The sequence below is a fragment of the Mastigoproctus giganteus genome, chromosome 7 (genome assembly GCF_048544385.1).
Source record: "Mastigoproctus giganteus isolate SK-2022 chromosome 7, ASM4854438v1, whole genome shotgun sequence".
Lineage (NCBI taxonomy): Eukaryota > Metazoa > Arthropoda > Arachnida > Uropygi > Thelyphonidae > Mastigoproctus > Mastigoproctus giganteus.
Genome location: NC_143581.1, coordinates 186,867,172 through 186,894,164, shown reverse-complemented (window position 1 = coordinate 186,894,164; position 26,993 = coordinate 186,867,172). Strand labels below are relative to the sequence as shown.

The window sequence follows — 26,993 nt, the reverse complement described above, 5'->3', positions numbered from 1 at the left end:
TTTTTAGCGCTTGCATATATCCACGTGAGCAGAGTGACGTTGGGGAAATGCTACCTCAACCGGAACTAATTACCGTTTCACAATATGTACGTACTTCAATGGAATCACTGAACTGGACTATTTTTGTTATGCCAAGCAACGTGAGGTTGGAGAACAATTGAAAATGTTTGGTCCACTCACTGCATCTGTTAAATTAAAACATTAAACACCAAAGAAGGTAAGTTCGAGCATGTGATAGGGAGGAGAGAGAGATATGTGTTAAGCTGAGTTTTCTTCTTTTTTTAAGGTAACCTCAGAGGCAACTGAGGCATCGGTACAAGGATCCCTCTCCAACCGCGGATTTTAGATAACGGGGTTTTATATTTGTATAACAGACTTTGTAACGAATTTTCTTCGTAGTTTGTATTAGTCAACTTGTACCTCATCGAGGTCCGGATCCCTTTTTGGCTTAATTAATAAAATGAACGAAAAGGTTAGTGCAATTGCATCATGTTTCTTCGTAAGTAAATTACCAAATTGGTCAAAATGCATCGTTTTAATCATGTCTCATATTGTGAATACCTTCACAACCAGTTGCTTTATATTGTACTACCTCGAATAAGTGACACTTCAGTGGACAAGACTATTATTGCTTATTCTCGGTGGGTACGGCCTTTTCACGTAATTCCATTTGATTGGAAATGTGCCAATGTATCTCCAATACAAAACGGCCGTTTTAAATTAACGACCGGCCAGTCTAACTTCAATAGTAGGGAAAATCATTGAGGCAATCATCAAGGGTGGAACTCAGGATCATTTAGATAGAAATGGAATTCTAAAGGATACGCAACATCGTTTTGTAAAGGGAAAATCATGTTTAACTAATCTGGTTAGCTATTTTGACAGAGTCACTCATGACCTGGACTTTGGGAATAATTTCGACGTTGTTTATTTGGATTTCAGCAAAAGCATTTGACTCATTCCACATGAGCAATTATTTTATAAGCTGGAACATATTGGAATCATTGGAAAAATTCTTACACGGACAGCAGGATGGCTTCAGGGAAGGAGGCAGAGGGTTGTAATAAATAGTTATTCCTCAGATCGGGTTGATATAAGAAGTGGTGTTCCCCAGGGATCAATATTGGGACAACTGTTGTTTATGATTTTCTTAAATGACATTGATGAAGAGATAGAGGGCGTGATGTCTAAATTTACAGATGACGTAAAGATCTGTAGAGTAGTTTATCACTGCCAAGCAGAGCTTCTTCAGAGAGACCTAGGTAGACTTTAGGGATGATCAGAAAAATGGCAGCTATGCTTTAATCCAGCAAAGCGCAAGATCTTACACCTGGAGAAAAGTAACTCCAAAATAACTTATACACTTGGTGGAGTTGAACTGAAGTCAGTAGTTATATAATTTTGCAGCTAGAGCTTTAAGTACTGTTGATTTATTCATCAAATTTCCAGCAAAAGCTTATTATTTCAGTACTTACCTCTAAGATCCGTGTTTAAGGTTTAAAATTCATAAAAAGAAAAAATGGAGGTAAAGGATTAACTACATTAAAATAAATAAGAACATGCCCTGAGGAAGAAGAAATGCACTACTTTTTCTCCAGGGTTTGTTGTCTATAAAAGAAACTGCATTAAAAGGACTAGAACGGAGTGTCAATAACCATGAGCCTAAATGTAAGACTTTCGATCTTATCATCGTCAGTTGGTTATGTGATACAAGCAGAAGATAGTCATTTATTTATAGTAACTTTAATTCCCAGGATGCATCACGTTAAACACGTGGAAATTTTCGATGTGTCAAGCGCCATATTGGTAAAAGGTATGCCGGTAATTTAGAACGAGCATTGTAGACAGGTTTCAAGGAAGGCCCGTCGATGATTTATCGAACATTTGCTAGTAGAGATAAGGACGTGATAATTCCATTATACAAGCCTATTGTTAGACCACACTTGGAATACTGTGTTCAAGTATGGGAACCGCACCTAAAACAAAGACATCGAGCTTCTTGAAAGGGTCCAAAGACGGGTAACTCGCCTGGTGAGTTCGGAAAAAAGGCATCTATATGAGAAAAGATAGGGATATGTGGGGTTGCAGAGCTTGCAAACTAGACAGCTTAAAGGAGACTTGATTGAGGTTTTTAAGGCTCTGAGAGGCATAAGCAAAATGAAGGAGGATGAAAATTTCACGGTTATAAATGATTCTAGAACTTGGGGTCATCATTTCAAGTTACGGGGGGAGATGTTTAGATTGGACTGCAGGAAGTTTTATTTTAGCCAGCGAGTTATAAATTATCTGAATAAATTACCTACATGGGTGGTAGAGGCTGACAGTTTGGGGAAATTCGAAGATCAGCTGGATAGCTGGACATTATATTGTCCATTTCCTTTTTTTGTATTATTTATTTTATTTAAATTTATTATTACTATTATTATTATTATTATTATTTTACTCTTTTTATTCTTTCTTTTTTAATTATAATTATTTTACTCTTTCTTTCTTTTTTTTTTTTTTTGGCTGGTGCAGCGTACGTTTCCTTGTACCATCCCCATCATTAGTACTAATCTTCAAAAAGTTGACCTCATTGAAATTGAAAGCTGTATAAATTTGATATTTGTAATATAAGATATAAAACACCAAAAAGAGTGTCTGTCTCTCTCTCTAAAATAAGAAAACTTTTTCTCTCGCCATTCACACACACTATGGATTATTTTCCGCTGTTTCTTTTTATCTACTCAGGATCGGATACGTTTCTCCAACGATCGTACGTCGAGCGTTCATCACGCACTACAGTATTCATAGTAATTTTTCTTTTAAACCCCTGTGACAGCTGGATAAACGCCAACCGCTATATAAAAAAATAACGAATTCAACTGTCACGCATACAAGATACTATCATTGAATCGAATATAAAAAATCTCTAACCAGTATAACTGGCAACATTCCCCAATTGTACTGAAGTGTTACAACCGATCCATGTTGGACTGATCTGTTACAACTGACTGACCCATGTTGGACTGATCTGTTGCAACAGATCAGTCCAACATGGACTGATCTGTTTTAATTATATAAAGTTAATTATAATTATATAAAGTTAGCGGGTTTTTCGCAAGGTGAAATTAAATCAGGAGAAAATTTAATGAGGGGATGGGGTAAGCATGAGAAGAACTAGTAGCAGACGGATAAACTTGCAGCTCCCAATATACACGAAAACAAACAGGGACAGCAGGAATAGGTAGCGGGGGCAATTTGTGAAAAGGGTTGCTCGGGAGCAAACAATAGGACGGGAGACCGGATTAGTCGAAGCGTTTCCTTTGATCGGTTACACCATCAGACTAAACAGGAAGTAGGTGCACTTCAAATTTTCGGTTTCAAATTAAGACTGGCGTCTGGCTGTCTGTGATGGAAGGTTTCTGATGCTTTAGAAGGAAAAGTGCGAAATTGAAGTGAGTGGTTGTGGGGGTGGCCGGTCGACATCAAAGGGGCATACTGCCTGGGAAGAAAAATAAAGATATTCAAAAAGGAGGTTGAATCACGCGCTAAAGGGACAGCATGGGAAAATGATATTAGCGAATGAAACGGAACGTATTTTAAATAGAAAGGGGAAGATTGGTTGAAGTCCCGAACGGAGATGGGCCAGAAAAAAGGGGCGGTATGGGGTTCAAGGGAACAAAAAGAGAGAGCGCAGGAAAGAAAGGAGTCCTCTCTCGAAAAACAGGAAAGAAGGAGTTTGGGGGGGGGGAAGTCGGAGGAGAGAAAAATAAAGTAAGTCGGGCAGTGCAGAAATGTAGGGAGTGATAGAAAGGGGCCTAGACTGTAATGGAAAAAGTAGTTAATGGTAGGAGTAACGGGAAGGGCAAGGATGATAAGGAAAAGGAGTTATGAAAGACAGTTAAGTGTGCCAGGAAAGGTAACAACTTCTTGGAGCAGATGCATCAGAATGATCTTTAGTAAGGGAGGAGTTGCGCATTCAAAACGGAGAAGGGACCCCAGACCCATGCAGCCAAGAGTTCTGGAAATTTATCTGAAGCAGATTCAAGAGAAAGCGAATGAAGGAGAGCCATAGAAGATAGCCTAAGATGGAAGTCTGAAACCTCCCTGGAAAGGAAAGAAAAAGGTAGCAGTAGGTGAGCAATATATTAAGTACACTAAGTTAGCAAGAAGGACTGTTAGTGAAATAGTATAATAATTAATGAAAAGGGGATATAGTACTAGAAAGTAAAGAGAAAGAAAATTTATCTCTGAAGTATAAATACTAACAGAGTTTATTATATTAAAAAGGGATTAGTGTATAATGGAAGGGAAACTAAGGAATGAATAGTAGATGAGATTGATATAACAGATATAATGTGTTAGGAAGGGCAGAAAACTTACAAAGAAAGATTCTGAATATGTTTTAAAGTTATAGACAAGTAAGTTGTATGAGAAACTCTGAATGTAATGTTTTATTGATGAAGATGGTTGGTTTATCTGAATGACTAGTGACAAGTAGAGACTTTAGGAAAGTTAAGACTGGTCTACAAGTATATTGTAACAGAGTGGTGAGACCACAGAGCCTAATGATGAAAGTAGTATATTTGATTGTTAATATAAGAAACGGAATTGTATCCAGGAGTAATGAAATGAGTATAGCGAATGTATAAGTGTTAGGAGTTAATTAGAGCAAGAAGAATGAATCGGGTGTTTTCATATAATGGTAAACTCAGATTATCTAGTGAATGGAAACTGTAATTAGAATGATTATGCAAGGTATCACTGAGTCGACTTTGTATATTAAGAATGTATGTTTTATTTTATTCAATTGTATATAATTTTGTATATGTGCATGTAATAAATTTCATGTTTTGTTTTCACTTGAGTCCTGTTAGTCTAATCAACACACGCCTTGCTTGCCTCTTTAAGAGCTTGCTCTCCCGCAATTAGGCGAGAGAGTCCTGGTCTCTGATTAAGGGGAATCAATGGAAATTACCCTCAAGAGCTTGGGAATCTTCTGTGATATTTGCAGAGCATAGCAGTCAGGTGGCAAAGAGTGGGGTCTTTTAGGTGTGAGGGCACCTAAGAAAACCTGAGTTAAATGTATAATAAGACAAAGAAAGATAATAAATGGATAAAAAACGGAAACAAAAAAAATCCTCCCCCTCCCACAATTGTATATTATTGAATACTGAGCAAAATACATAAAACTTCTTATGAAGGCAATGCAAGAAAATCAAATATTACTGAAAACGAATATTTTCAGTCAATATAAAACTATAGTTAGCAACACACGATAACTTTAAAAATATTTTAATAAACACTAAGTTAAATGGTTAGCGACATTTTCATTGCTGAAACCGAAAGTTTTTCTTAGTGGAAAAAACCCCTTTTTTTCACTGGGAAAGTCCCCGGTGCGGCTCCATAAAATTCTCCAAGCGTTCTTTTATCAACATGAGTGCTAAATCATTTTGCCACAGGGGAATTTTCATTTCCTTTCGCTAATTGAAATATCCTTACTGGATTTCCTTAAAGAGGGTGTTGCGTAGCAGCCAACATGTAATTCATTTCCGGATCGGCAAGGAGTGTTACACCACCGGTGCAAAATTACCCATAATTCACTAAATTGTTAATGATGTACGCAGATAAAGTATTTGCCACATTTGCTGATCTCCCAGTCATTATGTCCATGTTAGTACAAAAATAAATAAACCCACTTTCGGGTAACTGGGTTTTTAATATTTTGTTGTTGGTTTTTCTTTTTCTTTTTTTTTATTTTTAGATAAAGCTTTAAATCAGCGAGCCACGTGCGATGGAAAATAGAAACAACTGAAGACGCCAGTCACCACAATCTTTCTGATCAATCCATTTGGGACTTTCTCTGTTACAGCTTGCGATTGAAAATGAAACTCAAATTATTGTTTACCATTGTGCTTGTGTCAACGGTTTGCTCACGAGGAGCGAATGCTGAAGAAGGCTCCGAACAACAAGACGCTACCAATCCTATATGCAGTAAGTTTCAAATTTACTATTTCAATCCAACTTCAATATTCCGTAAAAGTGTATATAAAGATCTTAGATGTTGTTTATATACACTTTTACCTTAAACTCCCTCTTCTTCTTCGTCTGAAATTGGCCAACTTAGTACATGGTAAAAACGTCGTTTAATTTCCAATACCCGAAGCCTCGAGTTGAAACAGTCCCTTTCCAAATTCGTTGTAAATGGCAAAGTCATTGTACGACTACTTCTGACCCAATATATTTTAAAAACTAATATTAAAATAAGATCCACTTTTCTGTACTCTGGCCGGTCAAAATAAAATAAACACCGATAAAGTAAGTTTAATTCTAATATACTTAAAAATATATTAACAGAACTATGTTTACATCATATTCGTCCTTTAGTGTCTGGTAACATTCTGTTTCATAGAGTGAAAGATCTCAGAGCTTAGACAAGTGCTGAATTGAGTCCATCAGATACCGGATTATTGATATCCAGATCTGTGTGAGTCGTTCCTTAAAATCATCCATGTTCGATGGCCAAGACTGAGTGGATGATTCGTGTCCATGCATAGCTCTCCACCATCTTTTTTAAGTCAATAAAGGGCGCGCTTTGTATCTTCAAAATGAAAATTATTAAGCTTCATATTCGTTGTGTTGTTTGTTATTTTTAATTGTATTATTTATTGTCTTATTTCAGGTTCTGAGAAGAAGAAAATCACAGTATCGCAATGTTTTCAATTACTTAGGGAACCTGTAAGTATAATTTATGTACAAATCTATTTTCTTTGAGTAAAATTCTGACATGCCTTTCGATAAATAAAGGACGATTCATTAGTTAGGCCATCCAGAATATTTGCCATAACCTCAGAACGAATAGTCATATGAACCTGAAATTATGATATGCTGGTACAAACAATTCTCCACACACACACACACACACACACACACACACACACACACACACACACACACACACACACACACACACACACACACACACACACACACACACACACACACACACAGTGTAGGTATGTGTGGGTGGAGAATTGTTTAAAGTTAACATTGTATTGAGTAGTGCGAAGTCATCTGACTTCATTTCGCTTGACTTCCTGTGGGGATTTTTGAAAGGTCACGTTTACATAATTAACCCCTGTACCAGCATAAATTAAACGACAACATTACCAAGTCTGTTAATGACATTACCCAAGATATATTTAAGTGTTGTCGAGAACATATGTGTTCGCCCAACGGGTGTGCGTGCCTTTCCAATGATGAAGAATATCTTCTGCATCTTTTATGGATGTTTGTTCAAATAAATACATGAAGTACCTTAAAAATCAAATTTTTTTTCCTGTGTCTACTCAATTTTCTGGTTTTTACTAGTAGGAAACAATCTGGATAGCCCAACTAAAATGCCCTCGTGGGTAGAACAGTTGGTAGAATCACCATCCTCCCGACACCGGGTGGAAAAGACCTCAGTTCGAGTCACGTCGATGACGGGGGAATTTTTATGGGCCTTTTCACATGCCTGAGTTAATCGATCTCAGATATTGAGGGTAGCATGTTTTTTTTATCCCGGAAACTCAGGTTTTTAGTCCAGCAAACAGAAAATCAAGTACAGAACCAGAAATTTATAGACAATATACATGGAGGAGCAATATGACCTTAGTCGCTGATGGTCCTTAAACTTTACTACTAAAATAAAAGTAATATCACGAAAGTGAAAGTTCCATTTTTGGCACAAAGACCTTTCTCTTATTTTTTGCTTATCTATTATTTTACTTCAGTTTTTCAGGTTTATTTATTTATTTTCACTATTATTATTTTTTGTTTATTTCAGTTACTAACCAAAGCTCAAGAATGCATCAGCGAAAATCTGTCTGTGACCGAAAATATCTTCCTGGCGTATATAAATCACATCTGTAGTACAACATCAAGAGGCTGGGTATGTAGCTGTTTTACCATTTCAATAATATGCTTCATTATTGCAAGGAATAAATGCGCGCGTAGATGAATAATGGTTATGTTATTACAAATACTAAAACTGCACAAATCAGCCTAAAAAGAAACAATGTAAAATTCTTCCGAAGAAGGGCCTTTGTGAAGGTGAAGAGCCCATTTTATCGCTCATTTTTTCCGAATTGGATATTGAGAGAGTGGACAGAATCTAGACATACAGCACGTTCTGCTGAAATGTATTAACCGAAGAATATATCTTCTCATACCACCATTTTTATTCAGCAACTGAATCAAAACATGGTTTATAACCTCTTTTGGCTATATAAAGCCTGCCTGATAATGTACTTGATCTGCAAGATAAAAGGAAGGAGCAATTTACGGTCAGAGTGGAATGTCTTGGATTCTATTTATAATTATCATTGCTTAGGACGGCATTATATCAAATGTAATAATCAACTGCGTCAAGAAAAGTAGCCTTAGTAAGACTCATTGAAATGGTCCAATTGAATGAGTTAGTAAAATTGAGGAACGGAAGACTTTGAAGGAGCATATCGATTTTGTTGAGAATTTAAAGAGTTTTGCTAAGGTGGATGATGATATTACATTACGGCATGCCACAATTACTGCTGATGATCAAGCGATCCTCGTGGATAGCGCACTTGGTATAATTACTGTCTTCCCCACACAGGATGGAAAAAACCGCAGTTCGAATCCCGTCAATAAAGCTTGAAATTTTTATGGACCTTTTTCACAACGTGGCTGACTTAATCAGTCTCAGGCGAGGGTAGCATGGTTTTCTCACAAAAACTCAGGTTTTCTGGGAGAAAAACGAAGCAATCGACAACAGAACACACACAATTTATAGACATAATATACACGGCGCAATGTGATCTAAGTCGCTGATGCGCCTAAAACTCTACAATAACCAAACAGCCATCGAGTAAAATGATGGTTTGTTTTATCGGTAATGAAAGCGATGGGAAACCATTAGAACCGCCCCAGAGAAAGATTTTTGACCTTCGCTGTCATTGGTGATCATAGTGAAAATCAAAAATCACACTCACTGCCTTCTAAGAAAGAACTCCAAAATTCATTTAACATATTAGAGAACTCTGATAGCTTTAATGTTTATAACCAAAAATTAAGTAACCAAACATTGTTGCATTTGATAACGTTTGTACTGTAGTTAAGAATGCATGAAAGACACACTGGTGTGCAAAATTTAAGGACCAGTCAAGTTTTCAACTGTAGCTTCTCATAGAAGTGGCCTGGATATGGGAAAAGCATACCAAAGGAACCTCGTGAGGTACAGAAATGATGAAGGAAACAACAACGGAAACAAAGCGGTACAGAGGGACTTTATTCAAAAATGGCAACATAATACTGGTTGCCATGATCAGATGCATCACTGCCAAAGATGGAACAAAGGGAAGAGGTGGTCCTCAGTAGGAGATATGACCATCCCTAATGTCGATGCAGGCTTTGCACCGCCTGTCCATACTTAGAGCAATGTTGCTGATAAGTTCTTGCGGTAACATCGGCCATTCCTCTGTCAGCGCAATCTTCGGCTGGTGTAGGCGTCTCCCCAGAGCGTCCCATATGTGTTCGATGGGGTTTAGATCGAAGGAAACGGGCAGGCCAATCCATACGAACAATGTCCTCACTTTCCAAAAGCATAACTGCAGCTGCAGTGCGATGGGGTGTGGCGTTATCATCCATAAACACGAACGCGGGGCCAATGGCACCTCGGAACAGACGCACACGGGGAAGGATTACCTCAGTACAGTAGTGTGCACCGATTACAGTACTGCCTTCCAGTATCTGGAGTTGTGTACGTCCATCCAAGATAACGCCTCCCCAGACGAGAACACCTGGACCGTCATATCGATCGCTTTCAGTGATGTTTGTGGGGTGATGCCATGTGCCAACCTCTCGCCAGATTAGCTGACGTCCAGAATCGCTGCTGATACTGAATCTACTCTCATCAGTAAAGAGTACCTTAAGTGAAGATTTTGTGGTTGTAACCTTTAGAAATAGTGTTGGTCCTTAAGTTTTGCACACCAGTGTATCAACTGTGCAATTAAACAAGATTATTTCTTTAAAAATAAAGTTAATTTATTAAAGATGTAATTAGTTTTCCTGTTTCCTTTAATATTAACAATGTGATTCTGCCGAACTTAGTTTGTATGATACTGATTATATAGAACTATTTTAAAAACCGGTTTTCTGGGTACCGGTGTGGTCGTAAGGAGCGCGTCACCTGACATACTCTTGTCCATGTCGTGTCATTTAGTAACCATAGACAGTTACGAGGCTGCTCGATATTTATTTCGTGTTCACTTTTAAACTTAAGCGTCAAGATACTGTACCGCCTGCTCATGCCATTGAAATATAGGTATGTAATTTTGAAGAAACTGGTTCTGCTCTCAAAAAAGAATCCTCTGGATGAAATAAGAAGCCCGGGTAAACCAGGAAGCATCGCAACTGTCAGGATCGCTCTCATGCGGAATCAAAATCGTTCTGCACTTCTGCATGCGGTCGTTGAACTTATCCATAAGAGTGTACGGCAAATATTGGTACTATGGATTAAATTTCCATCTTTATGCGGTACAGATACTGCAAGAATTAAAACCTCGCTATTTCCTTACCAGCAAAAAATTTGGTCAAGAAATAATAACTCGAATACATCCTGATGAAGATTTTATTCAGAGTCAATGGATGTCTAATGAAGCTCACTTCCATCTAAATGGTTTTGTGAACAAGCAAAACTTTCGTCATTGGTCGGAAGAAAGCCCTGGCCAGTGCCATCAGCAACCATTGCACAGTAACCGAGTAGCAGTGTGGTGTGCAATTTCATCTTACGGTATTGTCTGCCCGTTTTTTTTGAAGATGATATTGGAATGGAATTGTGATATCGGGCAGCTATGCAAACATGATCGAAATTCTGACTGGTGAACTCGCTACTAGGTTTCCTCAAGTTAATGAGGCCAATTGGTTTTAACAAGATAGTGCGAAGTCTCATACTGCCAGGGTCCCAGTGGACGCTGTACGACTGCTTTTTCCTAAGCAAATCGTCTCCAGGAAATGGCGACATTTCTTGGCCTCCAAGGTTCCTAGACCTGTCAGCACGTGAATTTTTATGGACTCAATACACAGGTGTGCGTTTTAAGTCCATAAAAATACTGAATTCGTGAAGAAATTGCTGAAATTCCTTTGGAGATGTACGCCTCGTCATGGGAGGAGATTAGAGATGGAGATGGAGATGGAAGTCACCTCGAGGATATCATCTTCGAAAAATAAACGGCATAATATGTACATTTACATGGCATATACTTTCATCTGGAAAATACAATTTTTTAATTTAATTATTGAATTTTTAAAATCGCCCGTTTTCCTGCCTGTATTTTTACATTTTAATTTATGTTTTCTTTTTTCGTGGCTTTTCTTACAAATTAAAGAAAAGTATTATTGTTAAACAAATAATAAGTTAGTGTTAAAAGAGATGCAACAAAGAAAATGATCAAGTTGATATATATATTTAGATTAATTGTCAAAATAATAAAATTCAATGAATATAATGAAATTTCTCCCATTAGCTTCTAAAATATATCCGAAAATCTTGTAAAAATATTATGGTCTCTTTATTTAATAATTTATATATTAATTATTAAATATTTAATAATAATTCGAAATAATAGTTATAAATTACTCTAATAATTTTTATTTTTGTTATAGTTCGAAAACTGCATGGAGGAAAAGCTTAAAGGCGTAAGTACTGAAAAATGTGTCCTTAAAGTTGTAAAGAGTGATCACAAATTATAACCACATCAGTTGATAAAACAGATAGTAATATAATACATTTATATGGAACTACACTACCCTACCATCAATATCCGGACACCCCTCCATGGATGGGAAAACAGATGGTATGCACGCAACACGTCACAAAACCTGCTAGAAATATGCACACTGGGCTTCAAACAGACAATTTCAAAACTGGGCATGCAAGACGACACGTTCAATAGAATCATCAGTTCAACAGAATTGATCACCTCAACAAATACTAGACGCCGATTAACATGGTGTAGGGAGAGCGAATCTTGGACTGTTCAGTAGTCGAAAACGGTCCTATGGACAGAATGCCAGGGGGAAAAGTTCCTTCCTGATTGTATCCTCCCAACAATGAAGTTTGGTGGAGGCAGTGTCATGGTATGGGGTTCCTTTCATGATTTGGCTTGGGCCAATTAGTCGTTATCGACAAAACCATGAATGCTGTGCAATACCAGGGCGGCCTGGACAATTATGCACTTCCAACATTATGGCACAACTTCGAGGAAGGCCCATACCTGTATAAGCAAGACAACGCGCCATGTCCTACTGCTCGGGCGTAACAGAGTGGTCTGAGGACATGGGTGTGGAAACGTTGGATTAGCCAGCCCAGAGTGCTGATCTGAACCCTATCGAACATCTTTCGGGCGTATTGGACAGTCGGGTACGTGGACGTCGAGATCGCCCAAAGAACAAGGCCGAACTGGTTGCTGCGTTAAAGGCCGAGTGCAGGAACATATCACCTGACATTTATAAAAAGCTGGTTGAGAGTATGCCGCGAAGATTTGAAGGCCGTCATAAAATGTTTCAGCACAAAGTAGTAAATGACACAATAAAAGCTCTTTTTTTTGTCTAAAGGCAGGTGTCCGGATATTAATGGTAGGGCAGTGTATATAGTGGTCATAGACTAAGAATGATTTCCCTGATTGGAGCTTGCCTCCACCAGCGCGATGTTTTATCCGGCACAGATGAAAGGTAAAATGTTTTATAAGAATAGCAAGAATAGCATTTTTATAAGATATAACAGTTATCTAACGCACTAGTCAAAATAGTTAGGATCACAGCATGTGCAAACAATGTTTATGCAAATACTCATCCCTCCTGACAGGTTACTGTATCAGCTGGAAAATGTTGGGAGCACGCGTAGGATTCTGGAAATATGGTGAAAAGGATCGGTTCTGGGCACCACTATTGTTTCTGATTTTCTGAAGTCGTCCGCAGGGATCTGCAGCCAAGCTGCCCACAAGACTTTCCACAGTTTCAGAACAGATGACGGTTGTCAATACTCCTGACTTCCTATTCCAAAACATCCCACAGGTGTTCAATTGGATTGAAGTCAGGCGAATTTGGAGGCCAATCAAAATAGCTGATACCTCCATTGTGGTTCTGGAACCACTCGTGTACAGTGCAGCCCGATGACACGGCCCATCCTCGTCTTGGATGAACCGGTTTCTGTCCAGAAAAAAATGCAACATGGCAGGGTGCACGTGGTCTCCTAAGAGCTGCCAGTAGACCTCACCAGTGAAACGTTCGTCCATTCGCACAAGGAATCCTAGTTCTTGCCAGTAAAACTTGGCTCATATTAAGCAACTACCGCCACCTGCCTGGGTAGTGGGCACCATGCGTGATGAGTCCATGGACTCGTGTTGCTTGCGCCTCACACGAAGACGTCCGTCGTTTTACACCAGATATTTGGACTCATCCGAAAAACTAGTGCAAGGAATAGATTCAAGGTTAATGACAATTTTATAATCAATGTGATTTTATATTTTATTTTCTTTGCGGATATTATTTGAAATTATTATTCTAACTGTAATTACAATTAGATGGAAGAATTAGGATGAATTGCTGCTGAGTTCGTAATGATAAAATTCTTTCTACTCTATCTTGTAAATTAATTATTATTAATTAGCTGTAATTGTTATCATAATTCTTGATTACTATGTGTGCTAATTAATATTTATGTTGCCCTATAATAATCTTATAAAACCCCTAGCGTCTCATAGTGCAGAGTTCTTGTCCATATAATAAAAGAATTATTTATTTATAACAGACATATGCAGTAGTGCAGACAGGCTGCCAGATCAGGTCATGGGGTCTTGTCAATGATATACAGGAATTTTTCCAGTAGGGTAAAGGAGGTGATTATCCCTTTCTATAAGACAATGGTCAGGCCACGCCTTGAGTACTGCGACAAATCTGGAGACTTCATTTTAGTAAAGATGTAAATTTCCTAGAACGAGTACAGTGAAGGACAGCAAGATTGGTGAGGGGAATGAAGGGGTCATCTTACCAAGAAAGGCTTAAATTCTGCAAATTGCAGCGGCTGGAGACTAGGCACCTGCAAGGTGATCTGATTGAGGTGTATAAGGCCTTGAATGGGATGAGCACGCTGAATGCTGATGGGACTCTTCCTCTTGCACAGATTAAGAACCTGAGGGAGCATACATTCTAATTGAGGAAAGACAGTTGTAGAATAGATGTGCGGAAATTTGCCTTTAGCCAGCGGGTGATTAATTGCTGGAACAAAGTTCCATCTGTCGTTGTGATCTGTCTGTAATAGCTTAAATAAATTCAAGGAAGAAGTGGACAAACATTTAGAGTGAATGGATGTGTGAAATTAGGATTTTTTTTGCTGATGATATATAAGTTTGCTTTCTTGCATCGTATGCCTCTACTAATGCTAATATGTATTTTTTGTTATTTGAGAAGTGATGCTACATTATTGACATAATCTGGATTTCTTTCAGACTGATGATTATCACCTCCTCTACACTCCTTACGAGATGCAGGTAAGTTATCTTTTTAAACTTGATTATATCCATCGATATTCTTTTATTACAATTCTAAATATTCAAATATATAAATATGCAATAAATCGCTTTATTTAGACTGTTTTATTAATATACGTTTTATAATAAGGTTATAGTAAATTAATAAGAGGAGTTTACCTCAATATAGTACGTGGAACACTTCCGTATGATACCCTCCAGAAATTAAAACGGAAAAAACGAAAAAATCGACAACTTACCGGTACATTAAAGTAAAATATAAATAATTAAAGTAAATTATAAATAATTAAATAATCAATTTAACACAATTCAAAATCAATTCAAAACAATTAAAATTCAAATTAACGCAATTAAAAGAATCTAACGAAAATATTCAAAACGATTTTCACGAAATCGTTTTGAATATTTTCGTTAGATTCTTTTAATTGCGTTAATTTGAATTTTAATTGTTTTGAATTGATTTTGAATTGTGTTAAATTGATTATTTAATTATTTATAATTTACTTTAATTATTTATATTTTACTTTAATGTACCGGTAAGTTGTCGATTTTTTCGTTTTTTCCGTTTTAATTTCTGGAGGGTATCATACGGAAGTGTTCCACGTACTATATTGAGGTAAACTCCTCTTATTAATTTACTATATCATTATCAACGTAGAACATATTGAGTATTACAGCTCTGATTCATACTATCAAGTTTTATAATAAGGAAATTGGAAAGTAAGATCTTCAATGTCTTATTTTAAAAAAAGTTAATAGATCCAGAAAATAAATGTAGCTAAAATTACATACGTAATCTATTTACTAGCATAGTCACCATGAACATTGGAACATTATCACAACGTTTGATGAGATTTGCGAAAGCCTGGTGTTGTTTGAATGTCGTGACACCGACAACATCAATGTCGCACGGCTGGTATAACCTCATTATTGTTAAAGAAACGTTTTCTTATAAGGTGTCAATGAGTGAAGAAACAGAAATCTGAAGGTACTACATGGTGGGATTGCTGTAAAGTGTTCCATCTAGTCCGTTCCAACAATCTGTTGTCCTTTTGAGTATGTCCTTGCGATGGGCCATTTCTAGTACACCCAGTCACATCTGAAAGGATGTCAATCAAATCAGTTTCTGATTTTTGAAATCTATCAAAGTTTCCTTTCTTTGATCGCATCTAGTTTTTAAATTAAACATTTGAAGACTTTACTTTCTGATTTGTTTACTTAGAAGGAAATTAAAAATTTTATTTATTATTTTTTTTTAATTCCAGGAGTGCATTATGAGTGCTTTTAAATGAACTGATTCGTCTTCCGAAGACCTGCAAAAATAACAGCCGAAAAAGGATAAACCTGGAATATAATTATCGATGGATACTTCTTGGAACTAAATTATCGATCCCCTTGCAACAGCAGGCTTCGTTTTCTGTTAGAGTTAAATCAGAGTATAGAAAAGAAATGTAAATATCTTTTAAAAAATAATAAATATGATCTAGAAAAGAGATAATTTCTTGCTTTATGGTTAATATTAAACCTTCACACTACTAACACAAACAGTTCTTAATTTATTGATCTCGCCACGTACGTGCATATTCAATAAACTCATAATAATGTGAACGATGAGGTTCGAACAAAGAATCTTTTGATTCTAAATCAGATGTCGCCTCCATTTGGCCACAAACGCGGGAAAGATTCGGAAATTTAAAACTATTTTTAAATATTACTAATATATTTTGAGGGTATCTCAATTGGAATGGAACCTCGTAGAGCTTAAAAGACTTGCCTCAAAAGGAAATCATGATTGAGCTATTTTGATTTGAATTTGAGTCATTGTAACTAAAGCCACGAAGTGTCAGTATATTGTGAGTGTAAATTACTTGAATTCTATGGTCGAATTTGTTTTTGATGAATGACAAATCCTACTTTCCTACTAAAATCCTACAAAAACCGTTCAGTACAATCCTCGTACGAGACCCACTAACTCGACCACAGGCTAAAAAAACTCATAAAAGTTCCTCCTATCGAGTCGAAATTGGAACCCAGGCTTTTTCCAGACAATGTAGAAAACGGCTAAAATGGGATCAGTATGTAAATAAATAAATCATACTTAAAGACATATTCGGCCTTCGTGGGTAGCACAGTTGATGTAATCACTGTCCTCCCCACACCGGGTTCAATTCGGGACCTCGGTTCGAATTTCGTCAATGACGCGAGGAATTTTTATGGGTCTTTGTTTCACAATGTGGTTGATTTAGTCGATCTCATGCGAGGGCAGCGTGGCTTTTTCTAGCTGAAACTCGGATTTTTCTTCCAACAAACAGTAAATCGACCACAGAACATGTGCAATTTTCAGACAGTATATATAGAGCAATATAGTCTTAGTCGCTGATGCTCCTACTACAACAGCAGACATATTTGAATATCTGATTAACAATACTCTAGATATTTTAAAACTAAATTTTCATAAGTTACAGGTTGTCTCCTACAAATTTGGAGAAAATATCAAAATACGAGTATTTAGATTCAAACAAATCTTAACCAAGCCTTATACAGTAGACAGAAAGTATAATATTCGTTTAATTTATAGTATAATTCCATAAATCTGGAACAGATTAATCATCAGTAAAACTCCTTCTGAAAGCTAAATTAATGGTGTTGAAACACCATTCAAGTATTTATAAAACATTTCTGAATGATGTTTGAGAAATGGTTTACAAATCACGTTAGTAAAAATAAGAAATCGTGGAACAACGAGTAGATTCTGATCGTCGGCATGATTTGTGACTCCACTCTCAGATGCAGAAGAGAAGGAGGCGAATCCTCAATTCTGTTTAAGAAACACCATCTATTCCTTAGCTATGTGGTTCTGGGAAAGATCTATATGTATAAAAAATCTCATCCTTCGAATTTATTAGACTAAATTCTAAGGCTTCTTATTAGATATTATCAGGCTAAATTCTAATGAGAAGACAGGTTTTCAATATTGATCCATAGACTAATATTTCTGTGGATAATCTCATTCCTCTGCTACGATTAATAATTCAAAATGATAGTGACCTCTGAATAAAAATAAATAAATAAATATCCGTTTATAAAATTAAATTCATCGTAGGAGAGCATGCTCACTAAGTTCTAATAATCTCTTAGAAAAATATTGTAGATAACAATCTCTAATAAGTACAAGTACTTTAGATCTCTAAAAAAAACCTTTTATACAACTCTGCTTGTACAGTCGTTTATGATAACCATCTTAAGCTGATCATTGATGCTTTAAATCTTAATTTCATAATAAAATATCACTTTTATAATTTATTTTCATTTCCAATGGGAATATAATCGGTTTCAGTGGGAGGGAATGTTTATATAAAAGACGAGTATATAATACCTATGATATGTACATACAATATAATTAAATACTCAATAGGGGAGTTTTATAATCACCTTTAATAATCCTTGGGCACGCCATAGCAGAAACAGCTCAGGCGAGTAGATAAGAAAAGCAATTTGTTCCAGCGACGGATCTCATTCAAGTCCTTGTTTAAAAAAAACTAACTACAAGAAAATTAGCCAACTATACATGGAGACGTGAAAAGACAATGGATTACTCATAACAACGAAACATCCGATGAATTTTGAAAATAAAAGCACCTCACTACTTCCTGTGCAAACAGCAAATTTTCCGGTAGTAGTTTTGGAATGACAATTCATCTCCTTATATTTTAAGACAGAGAACACTGGACGCAATCAAACAACCGCAGAAGAATCTTAAAGAGTCTTTATCTGTTCTCTGAATTGAATTTCAATGGATACCAGAACGAAAATAGTGTTTGTTACAGAAATACTGGCTATTATCATAATAGAGTTCATCTTAGTTCAAGAGGGTGAGATTTTTGAAGGCTTTCTTTCTGGTAAGATTGTAGCTAATAAGATCCTCTCTATTTGTCTCCATATTTTTGTAAATAACTTATTGCAAAAGTTTAACGATAACATTATATTTGGTTAGTAGCTGCGTGATTCACAAGGATGCTTTCTACAATTTACTATTTTAGGTTTCAAAAAATATATATTTTTGAATATATTATATTTGAATTAATAATATAGCTCAATTTCATTTAGTGTTTTGTATAATTTATATAATTTATATTTCGCACGATACATTAAAATTCATTGGTGAAATTTATTATTGTCCCTCTACGATACTTTTATCTTCTGCGCGTTGTCGTGGACCGTATCTACAGAGATGCTGTCCAGGATAAAACGCCTATACACAGACGCTTGTACGACAGTTCTCGTAAAGGCATTTCACTATAACGAAACTAGAATACCACCACCAATATTTGGCTCGCAACATTCCTCAACTCATAATAACATCTTAAAAAATTTCTAGAAATATTAAGAGATGAGTCACCAAACAGTAGCCTTCCATGATTCTTAAAAACAATCATGGAAGGCTGTCGAGTAATATGCTTACAATGTTCCTCATCAAATCATTTAGAAAACAGAAGGCACTCTATACGCTATTTGCCTTATGTGCTTAACTTTTTTTGTTGGTCCAAATGATCCAAAACGCTCCTGAAAGGAGTTAAGGATTCAAATACGAGCGTCAAAAATTATAGTATCGTTGGAATTGAAGTATTCTTGGTTTGAAGAGCCAGCACATGATACACTAAGACACATGACACATGGTGAACATTGCCGAAGAGGGATTGGGTTCGATAATGTTGGGGAGACTGATATGTTTGATTTATTCGAATGACTCTGTAATGATTTGACTACTGAATAATTACTTGAACTTGAAAATCAAAGAATAAAAAACGAGATAAAGAAATGCGATAGTTGCAGTCCCCAAAACGAATGTCAGAAGCCTTCACCCATTTAGAAGTTGTATTGGCTACCTTTGCTGAGAAAGATGAAGACACACAAAGGAGCGGCACAGTTAACAAGGGCAAATGCATGAGAACGTTACCAGCTTTTGCATAAACAGAAGAAGAGTATGGAAATGTTAATAGATGATCACAACTATCTACATCTAGAAAGCAAGAATCTTCTTTGTTTGTAACCAACTAAGATTTTAAAATGTTCATTTTTTATTGGACAGTTATCATTTTTTTATCGTGGTTACAGTCCGAACGGATGATTGCACGTTAAAGAATCCAAGGACCTATGAAGTTCAAGCTTCTCTTATCATTACGTTATTATATAGTTAAGCAGCTGTTATTATGTTTTTATGCAAAATGCGCGTCTACTTCTTTCCCTATTAAGCTCTAACAACTATTATTTAAAACTTAATTATTTAGAACAATTTTTTGAGGGAACGAATCTATCATTATAACATGGGAATGTGTGGGAATATCATTTGCTTAACAACTCGATTTCGAGGACCCTAAGCATGACGTTAAGCGAGGTGTACCTTTATATGGTACTGACGATTGCATCATGGAGAGGGAGTAGGATATAAACGAATTCTGTCCCTCTGCTATATCCCATTAGATTTCTCCGCCATCAGATTTTCTCCCCCCCCCCATAATCCACGGGAAAGGGATCGATAATTGTCAAGGAGACTGGACTGAACAGTGGAGACTTTAAAAATTAATAATAAATAAATTTCAACGCCGATTAAAAAATTTTGGTATTCAAATAAAAAGTTCCTTTATCTCAAGTTCAGGGTTGATAAATCCCCATTTGACGAGAGATTGCTCTATTTAGTTTATTAATATTTCTTGAAAATTTTATGAAATTTTCGATTTAAGCTGATTTATGGAATAAAAATATTTTAAATCAGGTATGGGGGAATTTCCCAACCCACTTTCTAAAAAGGCACCAACGGGTGTTGAAATATATCGGAAGTTAGGGGCGAAAACTTTTTTCTTGGTAGTGTTAATAACTTATCACCCGTTTCCTCAAACATATATTTTATAAATATTCAATAAATATGCGAAACACAGCAGAGATTTTTTGTATCTGTTCTTCTGTTAATCTCTGCAGTAATAACTTCCTGATTCCCTTTAGAACATTCATTAACCGGCCCTATCCTCGTAAACAACAGGAATCCAGGGATCGAAATGGAAGACTTCGTAATAATCAAGGGAAACCCAACATCACTGATACGTGTATCAAACAACAACACTAAATTAATCTGACTTTAAGTAACCCTTTTGTTTTCAACGAATTATATTTTTACCATCCTTGATGAAGGATATTCCTGCTTTGTGTGTCTTTATGAACTACTCGGTTCTGAGAGTATCTGACAGCAGAACAATGAACAGAGTTGAAAACAATAATAAGGAATCCAACTGGAAGATAAACATTGATATAGATTCAAACATTAAAATCGTACAAAAGAGGTATGCATTTAGTTAAGTTACAGGTAAATCAAATAATAAATAAATTAATTAGAGAATAGAAAATAGTAAAACAAATAATAATAATAATAATAATAATAATAATAATAATAATAATAATAATAATAAAATACAATAATTACATGAGAACTGGTCACTTTGCGGTTTAAGAGAAGAGGCAAACTTGTGGATGGAGTTCATCAGTGATTGGGAGTTGTCAAAAAAGTCAATGAGAAAGTCATTTGCTGATTCTCTTTAGTGGACTGAACTTCATAAAGTCAGTGGTAGCAGAGTCAAGGTGAAACAGCGTATGGTTTCTGACTTGTCTACAGGGAGAATTTAAGTTGATTTTGCTAAGGATACCAGATGTTTCATAAGTTCCAATGATTACTTTGGCTAGAAGGGTGATGTTAGAAATAACTCTTCTATTATTTCTAGTGCACAGAGGCCTCCGATAAAAGTACTCACAGCGATTCATAGTACACTGAGTGATAAAATACAGGATTATGGAACGTAAGGTAACGGACAAAAGTTTTTTGGATTGCTTCAGTTTTGTTAATTAAAGCTTTCGTGTGAGGATTCCAGATGGGTGAGCTGAATTCAAGGATTGGCAGAACAATAGTTTTATAAAGGATAACAGCATAGCTCTAGTTTTTGAACTTTTAGGTGTTCCGTTTGATAAATCCCAGTGTTTTAAATGCTTTGCTGATGATTTTAAGGACATGAGCATCAAATTTAGCATTGATGGAGAAGAGGATTCCCAAGTCGTTAACTTGGTCACACCTTTCGATGATCACAGAGTTCATATTGTACTGTACTCCGTATTTATTAGTTGTGGAGATCTGCAGGATGAAAAAGAGATTACTTTGCACTTCGAGGGGTTAGTAGACAAGCCATTCAGAGATAGCCACAGAAAGAATTTATCGAGGGCACATTGAAGCTGTTGAGAATGGTAATCTCCTTCACTGCTGAGTAGATCTTAACATCATCTGAATAGAGAGCAACTTGAACATTGGAGGTTCAGATGAAAGAAGGAAGATAATTTATGAAAACAATGAAAAGTAGAGGACCTAGAGGGAGCCTTGAGGTACTCCACTAAGTGACATAAAATGGTCCGAGTTTACTTGATTGATGATAACGCTCAAGGAACGATGCGTAATATCGCTCCGTAACCATGAGAGCAAAGAGTAACGGATACCATATAGCTTAAATTTTTCCAGAAGTTGTTCGTGAGGGACTTTATCAAATGTCTTAGATATATCTGTGTAGACTGCATCAACTTGAAGGTGGTTATCAAGAACTTCAGAGGTATATTGCCAGAAAGGAAGCACATTTTTCACTACTGACTTTCCACTGCAGAAACCATGTTGATTCTGATCAATGAAAGGCCTGAAGAATTCGAAGAGATGTTTGTGTACTGAAGTGTCGAAGAGTTTAGTCAGGCTGTTTTGCACGAATATGAGTCTGTAATCAGTTACATCATTTTTATCACTTTTTTTGAAAATAGGAACTATATTGACCTGCTTAAAGTGCTTAGGATACTTCTCCAGCCTGAGAGACAAGTTGAAGATCCGAAGTATGAGGGATTTTAGGGTAGTGATGGTCATTTTCCAAAATAAGGAATGTCATCTGGACCTCTGGTACAGTCATTTTTCATGCTTTTTAATGTTGACTTTAAATCTTCATCTGTGATAAAGAGGTTGATAAGGATATCATCTGTCACAGGTGTGAAATTAGAAAATGGGCCAAGTCTCAATGTATCATTTGTTTGGATTCTGAAAAAATGTTTGGCAAACCCTTGAGCAATACTGAATTCGTCCGATAAGAGAATTCCATCTGCGTTATGGAGTTATAACTTTTTACTGGTTATATTCTTGTGCTTCATGAAATTCCAGAATGGTTTGATATCTCTGTGAGTAAGTAAACTGTCCTGAACTGACTCTGTATACAGATTGTAAGATTTCAATATGAGCGTTTTCACTTCTTTGCGGAGTTGGCTGAATATTTCATAGTATCGACTGTCAGCTGATTGCTTATACTTATTTCTATAGAATTCTTTGGATTTAATTTTATGTATTAATTGGCTGTTATACCAGTGCGGGTACGTAGAACGTGCCGTCAGATGGGATTGAGGAACAATGTCGGATATAACTGAGTGGACACAGTTGATCAGGTTGCTGGTGAACACATCGATGTCATCAACAGCATCAAAGAGCTGCTTGTCCATATTGCCGAGAGCTAGATTGAGTAGAGGTCAGTCAGCCATTCTGAAATTGAATCGTGGAGAACGGGAGCTGCATTTGAAGTTATGAGAAGTAACGTTGGGAATGATCCGAGTGGAATATAGAATTGTGTTGCGAACCTCTATGTGAGTAGAGGAGAATATTAGGTCAAGGTAGCATTTTTTTCTGGTTGGAAAATTGCAAACCTGTTCAAGACCATAACTGCGAAGTATATTAAAGAGAACCCTCGTCTGCAGTGATGGAGAAGAAGTAGAAGATCCGAATCACGCAAAGATCGCATTAAAAAACTACGCACTAAAGTTAGGGACTTTCCTAATTTTGTTTAGGTATTTCACACGCCAAAACAACAAGCAACATTTGTTATTGTTGTTATATTAGGGTTTTATGAGCATCAGCGACTAATGCCATATTGCTCCGTGTATGCTGTTTGTAAATTGCATGTGTTCTGTGGTCAATTTTCTGTTTTCTGGAAGAAAACCACGAGTTCCTGGGAGAAAAACTATGCTACCCTCGCCTGAGACCGACTACCTCAGCCACTTTGTGGAAAAGGCCCATAAAAATTCTTTCCGTCATCGACGGACTCAAACTCAGGTCTCTTCCAACGGAGTACAGCAATTCTACCAACCTTGCTAACCACAAGGGCCAACGTGCAACACGCAAATGATTAAAATTAATATTCTACCAAGCCTCGACCTTGTTTATTCTGTACCAGGGTGTCACAAAATAAGTTTCATAACTTGAATACCATTTCCCAACATTGTCAACTATGTATTATTATATAACATCGTATACTTATATCAATTTTTAGCCCTGAAAGCCATCATGACAAGGTATGGCGCTTTAACCACTCGGCTACCCTGCCCGAGTAAAGCAGATTGGTTTCATTTTAAAATAAAAATAGTTTCTTTAATCAAACTTAAATATCGCAATGCAATAGTTATGCTACCACCTCTCTGATTTGAATAAATAAAATATTATTGCTCTTAAGCTTTCTATATAGAATTAGGGGATTGTCTAATATTCGATGGTAGCGACACCTTCTTGAAGGGTATAAACGTACACATTCTGACTCACTGTCAGGAGATTTACTTTCATCCAAAAACGAACTACGTCATCGCTGCTTAGAAAACTCAAGATACGAGTCTTGAAGAAAACGGTACCGAATTTATTTGTTATTTTTTAATATTTCTTTTATTCTTACTCAGTTTTTACTGTTATGCAGATGATGTTGACGTTTTGTAACGTATAAGGAAAACGAAAGAAATAGGATGAAGAAATCAAATCACGTGCAAGAGTTCATGAGGAAACAAGTTTTTTCCTTAAACTTGTCGCATACTTAAATGAAACCAGTTTTATTTAAAGATGCGGTTTTTCCCCTCACATCATATAAATGAGGGGAAACCAAAACAGAAAAGAATATAAATCAACTCTACAATGGCTTTGAGATGTTTCAAAACAACAGGTGTCATCAGATTAGGGAGGATCAAACACAGCTTAGTACTTCGTTCGAGAAACATGAGAATAGTATATTAACCATTGTCTGTACTTGGTAAACATTTAAACTGTTCAGATTCATCTTCTTTTGTGATAAAACAAAGTGCCTAACACACTTCACGTATGTATCAACAAATACCAAATTTTTGTAAATATAGCTAATAGATTTCTTCTGAACAAAGATGATCACAAAATAATTTTCGGAATATGTAACCCTGGAAGCACTTGTTCAAAGCACTTGTCCGAGAGTGTGGAACTTGTGAAATATTCTGACATTAGACCTGCGCTCAAAATACCTGACTTTCCATTAGCATAACCATATAGTTTAAGTTTGTACCACCAAGTAGATGTTGGTAAATACAGGGAGATATTCTGAAGTTGCGCTAATGGAATATCAAAAGGATACCACTAGTGCAATTTCTCCTTTTCTGTCAAATGCAGGTTGGCTGTGTGATTGTAGTTGGGTTTTAGGAGCATCAGCGACTAAGGCCATGTTGCTCCGTGTATACTGTCTGTAAATTGAGTGTGTTCTGTGGTCGATTTTCTGTTTGCTTGACGAAAAACCATACACCCCACTCCTGAAACCGAATACACAGCTACGTTGTGAAAAGGGCCCATAAAAATTCCTCACATCATCTATATGACTCGAACTCAGCTCTATTCCAACCGGTGTGGGAAGACGGCAATTCTACCAACTGTGCTACCCACGAGAGCGATAAGAAAAGAAAGTGTCTGGCATTTTTACCAAGAAGGTTTTAACTAAAAAATTATTTCCATCCAGTTGTCACAGTGATTTACACATAAACCTGTCTGTGGACTACTAAGGTGTTTTTTATTGCGACTTGCAAATCCAGTTTGTGGACTGCTGGAGTAGGTGATTAGGAATCAAATTATTGATTTTTCAATATGAAATGGGAAATATTCCAATTGAAAACCACGCCACTGATATTCAGCATATCAAAGAGTTCAGAATTCTCAAATACCCATTTTAAAAACAAGCCTTATTTTCCAATGAAGAAAAAGTAAAATTGAAAAGCTCTTAATATCACCTGTTCAATAAGAAATTAGTTGTAATATTACAATATTAATACGTAGAATTATAACTGAACTTCCAGGAAAGTGAAATTAAAAAACATTCTAAATTTTCTTGCCCTGTTTTCATATTATTTTCTTTTTTATTTTTCAGAAAGCAAAAAACGAATACGGAAAGTTGGCACATACTTTGCTAGGATAAGTGAAAGAGTAAGAGATTTCAAGATTTTCCGAGAGTAAGATGGATGGACAAGAACCAACAGTAGTTCTAATAAACAGCATTCCTAATAGACGCATGGCAGTACACAGAATTCACTCCAAGAATCCATTTCTCCAGGTTTCATGGAATGCACAGATTGGTTGGCCGTGCTTTAATGAGATTTTGGAATACAAAAAGAACTAAAAGGTCAGCTTGATATTTTGCCTTTCTTTGGAACAATTGCCTAGAACAGCACTCCATTTATCAAAGTGGAGCTCTCCTTCTGCTACTTTTCGGGAATCAAATAAGTTATTTGAAGACCGGCTGTGATGGACAGCAAAAATAAAAATTTGTGACGTTGTTCCTGGAAATCACCAACGTCAGCCCAGTCAGTGCACAGAGGAAGACATATTAAAAATCGTTGACACTGATACTTCAATAGTACTGGACATTGCTAGCAGCAATACCATTCTTCGATCTGCAGTACGCCAACAATGCACGCTTTCAATATGTTATATTAAAATTTACTTTTTATGAATGAATTCATGCTCAATTAATCGTAAATCGTTGTTAATTTATTCTATTTTTATTTTAATATCAATAATCAAACCGAACCATCCCGGTACGATACCAAGATGGTTCGATGCTATTTGAAATTAATGCTACATCCTGGGGAAAATTTTCCCTCAAGAGGTAGCATTAATTCTAATTTCTGGTTCTTGTCTTATACAAAAAGTACGATCGTTAGTATCATAAACTTCGTAACGAAGAGCTTGATGAAACTGCTTCTGAAAATTCTTAACTTGTAACACCACTTTCCGCCCATTTATTCTGCCTCACAAAACATATGATAATTTCCTAAGTAATGACTGTTACTTGGCATTAAACCATGAAGAAAAGTTGGAAAGTTGTGTGACGTAAGACTTTGGGATATCACTTGACAAGCGCAACCATTGGATGAATCACAACAACAGCATTTATTGCTGGAAGAAACCGAATACAAATCATCTAGTATTTTAAAAGAATGTTATGATATTTTTCGATTCAAATTAAGCTCGAGCTTCTGTCACTTAAATATAATGACGCTTATCAGCGATCATGTTCGTTGAACAGAATTATATGTGGAAAGGAAAAGTATGGTAGA

General features: G+C 36.3%; 1 protein-coding gene and 1 long non-coding RNA gene across 3 annotated transcripts; both read left to right on the top strand.

Moving 5' to 3' along the window:
- Positions 1-120: 120 nt before the first annotated feature.
- On the top strand, positions 121-15,984 carry LOC150083411 (uncharacterized). Of its 2 annotated transcripts, XM_090377254.1 has the most exons (7): positions 121-217; positions 5,747-5,976; positions 6,665-6,720; positions 7,811-7,915; positions 11,665-11,697; positions 14,508-14,549; positions 15,815-15,984. In XM_090377254.1, the coding sequence occupies exons 2-7, from the start codon at positions 5,868-5,870 to the stop codon at positions 15,839-15,841; spliced, it is 372 nt and encodes a 123-aa protein (XP_090233380.1). In that variant the 5' UTR covers positions 121-217; positions 5,747-5,867; the 3' UTR covers positions 15,842-15,984. The 2 variants fall into 2 exon arrangements, with proteins under 2 accessions (XP_090233380.1, XP_090233381.1); XM_090377255.1 differs by lacking the exon at positions 121-217 and having other exon boundaries at positions 5,621-5,976.
- A 2,291-nt stretch (positions 15,985-18,275) lies between these two features.
- LOC150083410 (uncharacterized) lies at positions 18,276-26,313 on the top strand. The gene is made up of 2 exons (XR_016547170.1): positions 18,276-18,448; positions 25,805-26,313. It is a non-coding gene; the product is annotated as an uncharacterized LOC150083410 (long non-coding RNA).
- The last annotated feature ends 680 nt before the right edge of the window (positions 26,314-26,993 follow it).

Coding starts and splice junctions, on each gene's coding strand:
- LOC150083411 (XM_090377254.1), top strand. CDS start 5,868: ATGAAACTCAAATTATTGTTTACCATTGTGCTTGTGTCAACGGTTTGC. Junction 5,977..6,664: donor CGCTACCAATCCTATATGCA/GTAAGTTTCAAA, acceptor GTCTTATTTCAG/GTTCTGAGAAGAAGAAAATC. Junction 14,550..15,814: donor ACACTCCTTACGAGATGCAG/GTAAGTTATCTT, acceptor TTTTAATTCCAG/GAGTGCATTATGAGTGCTTT.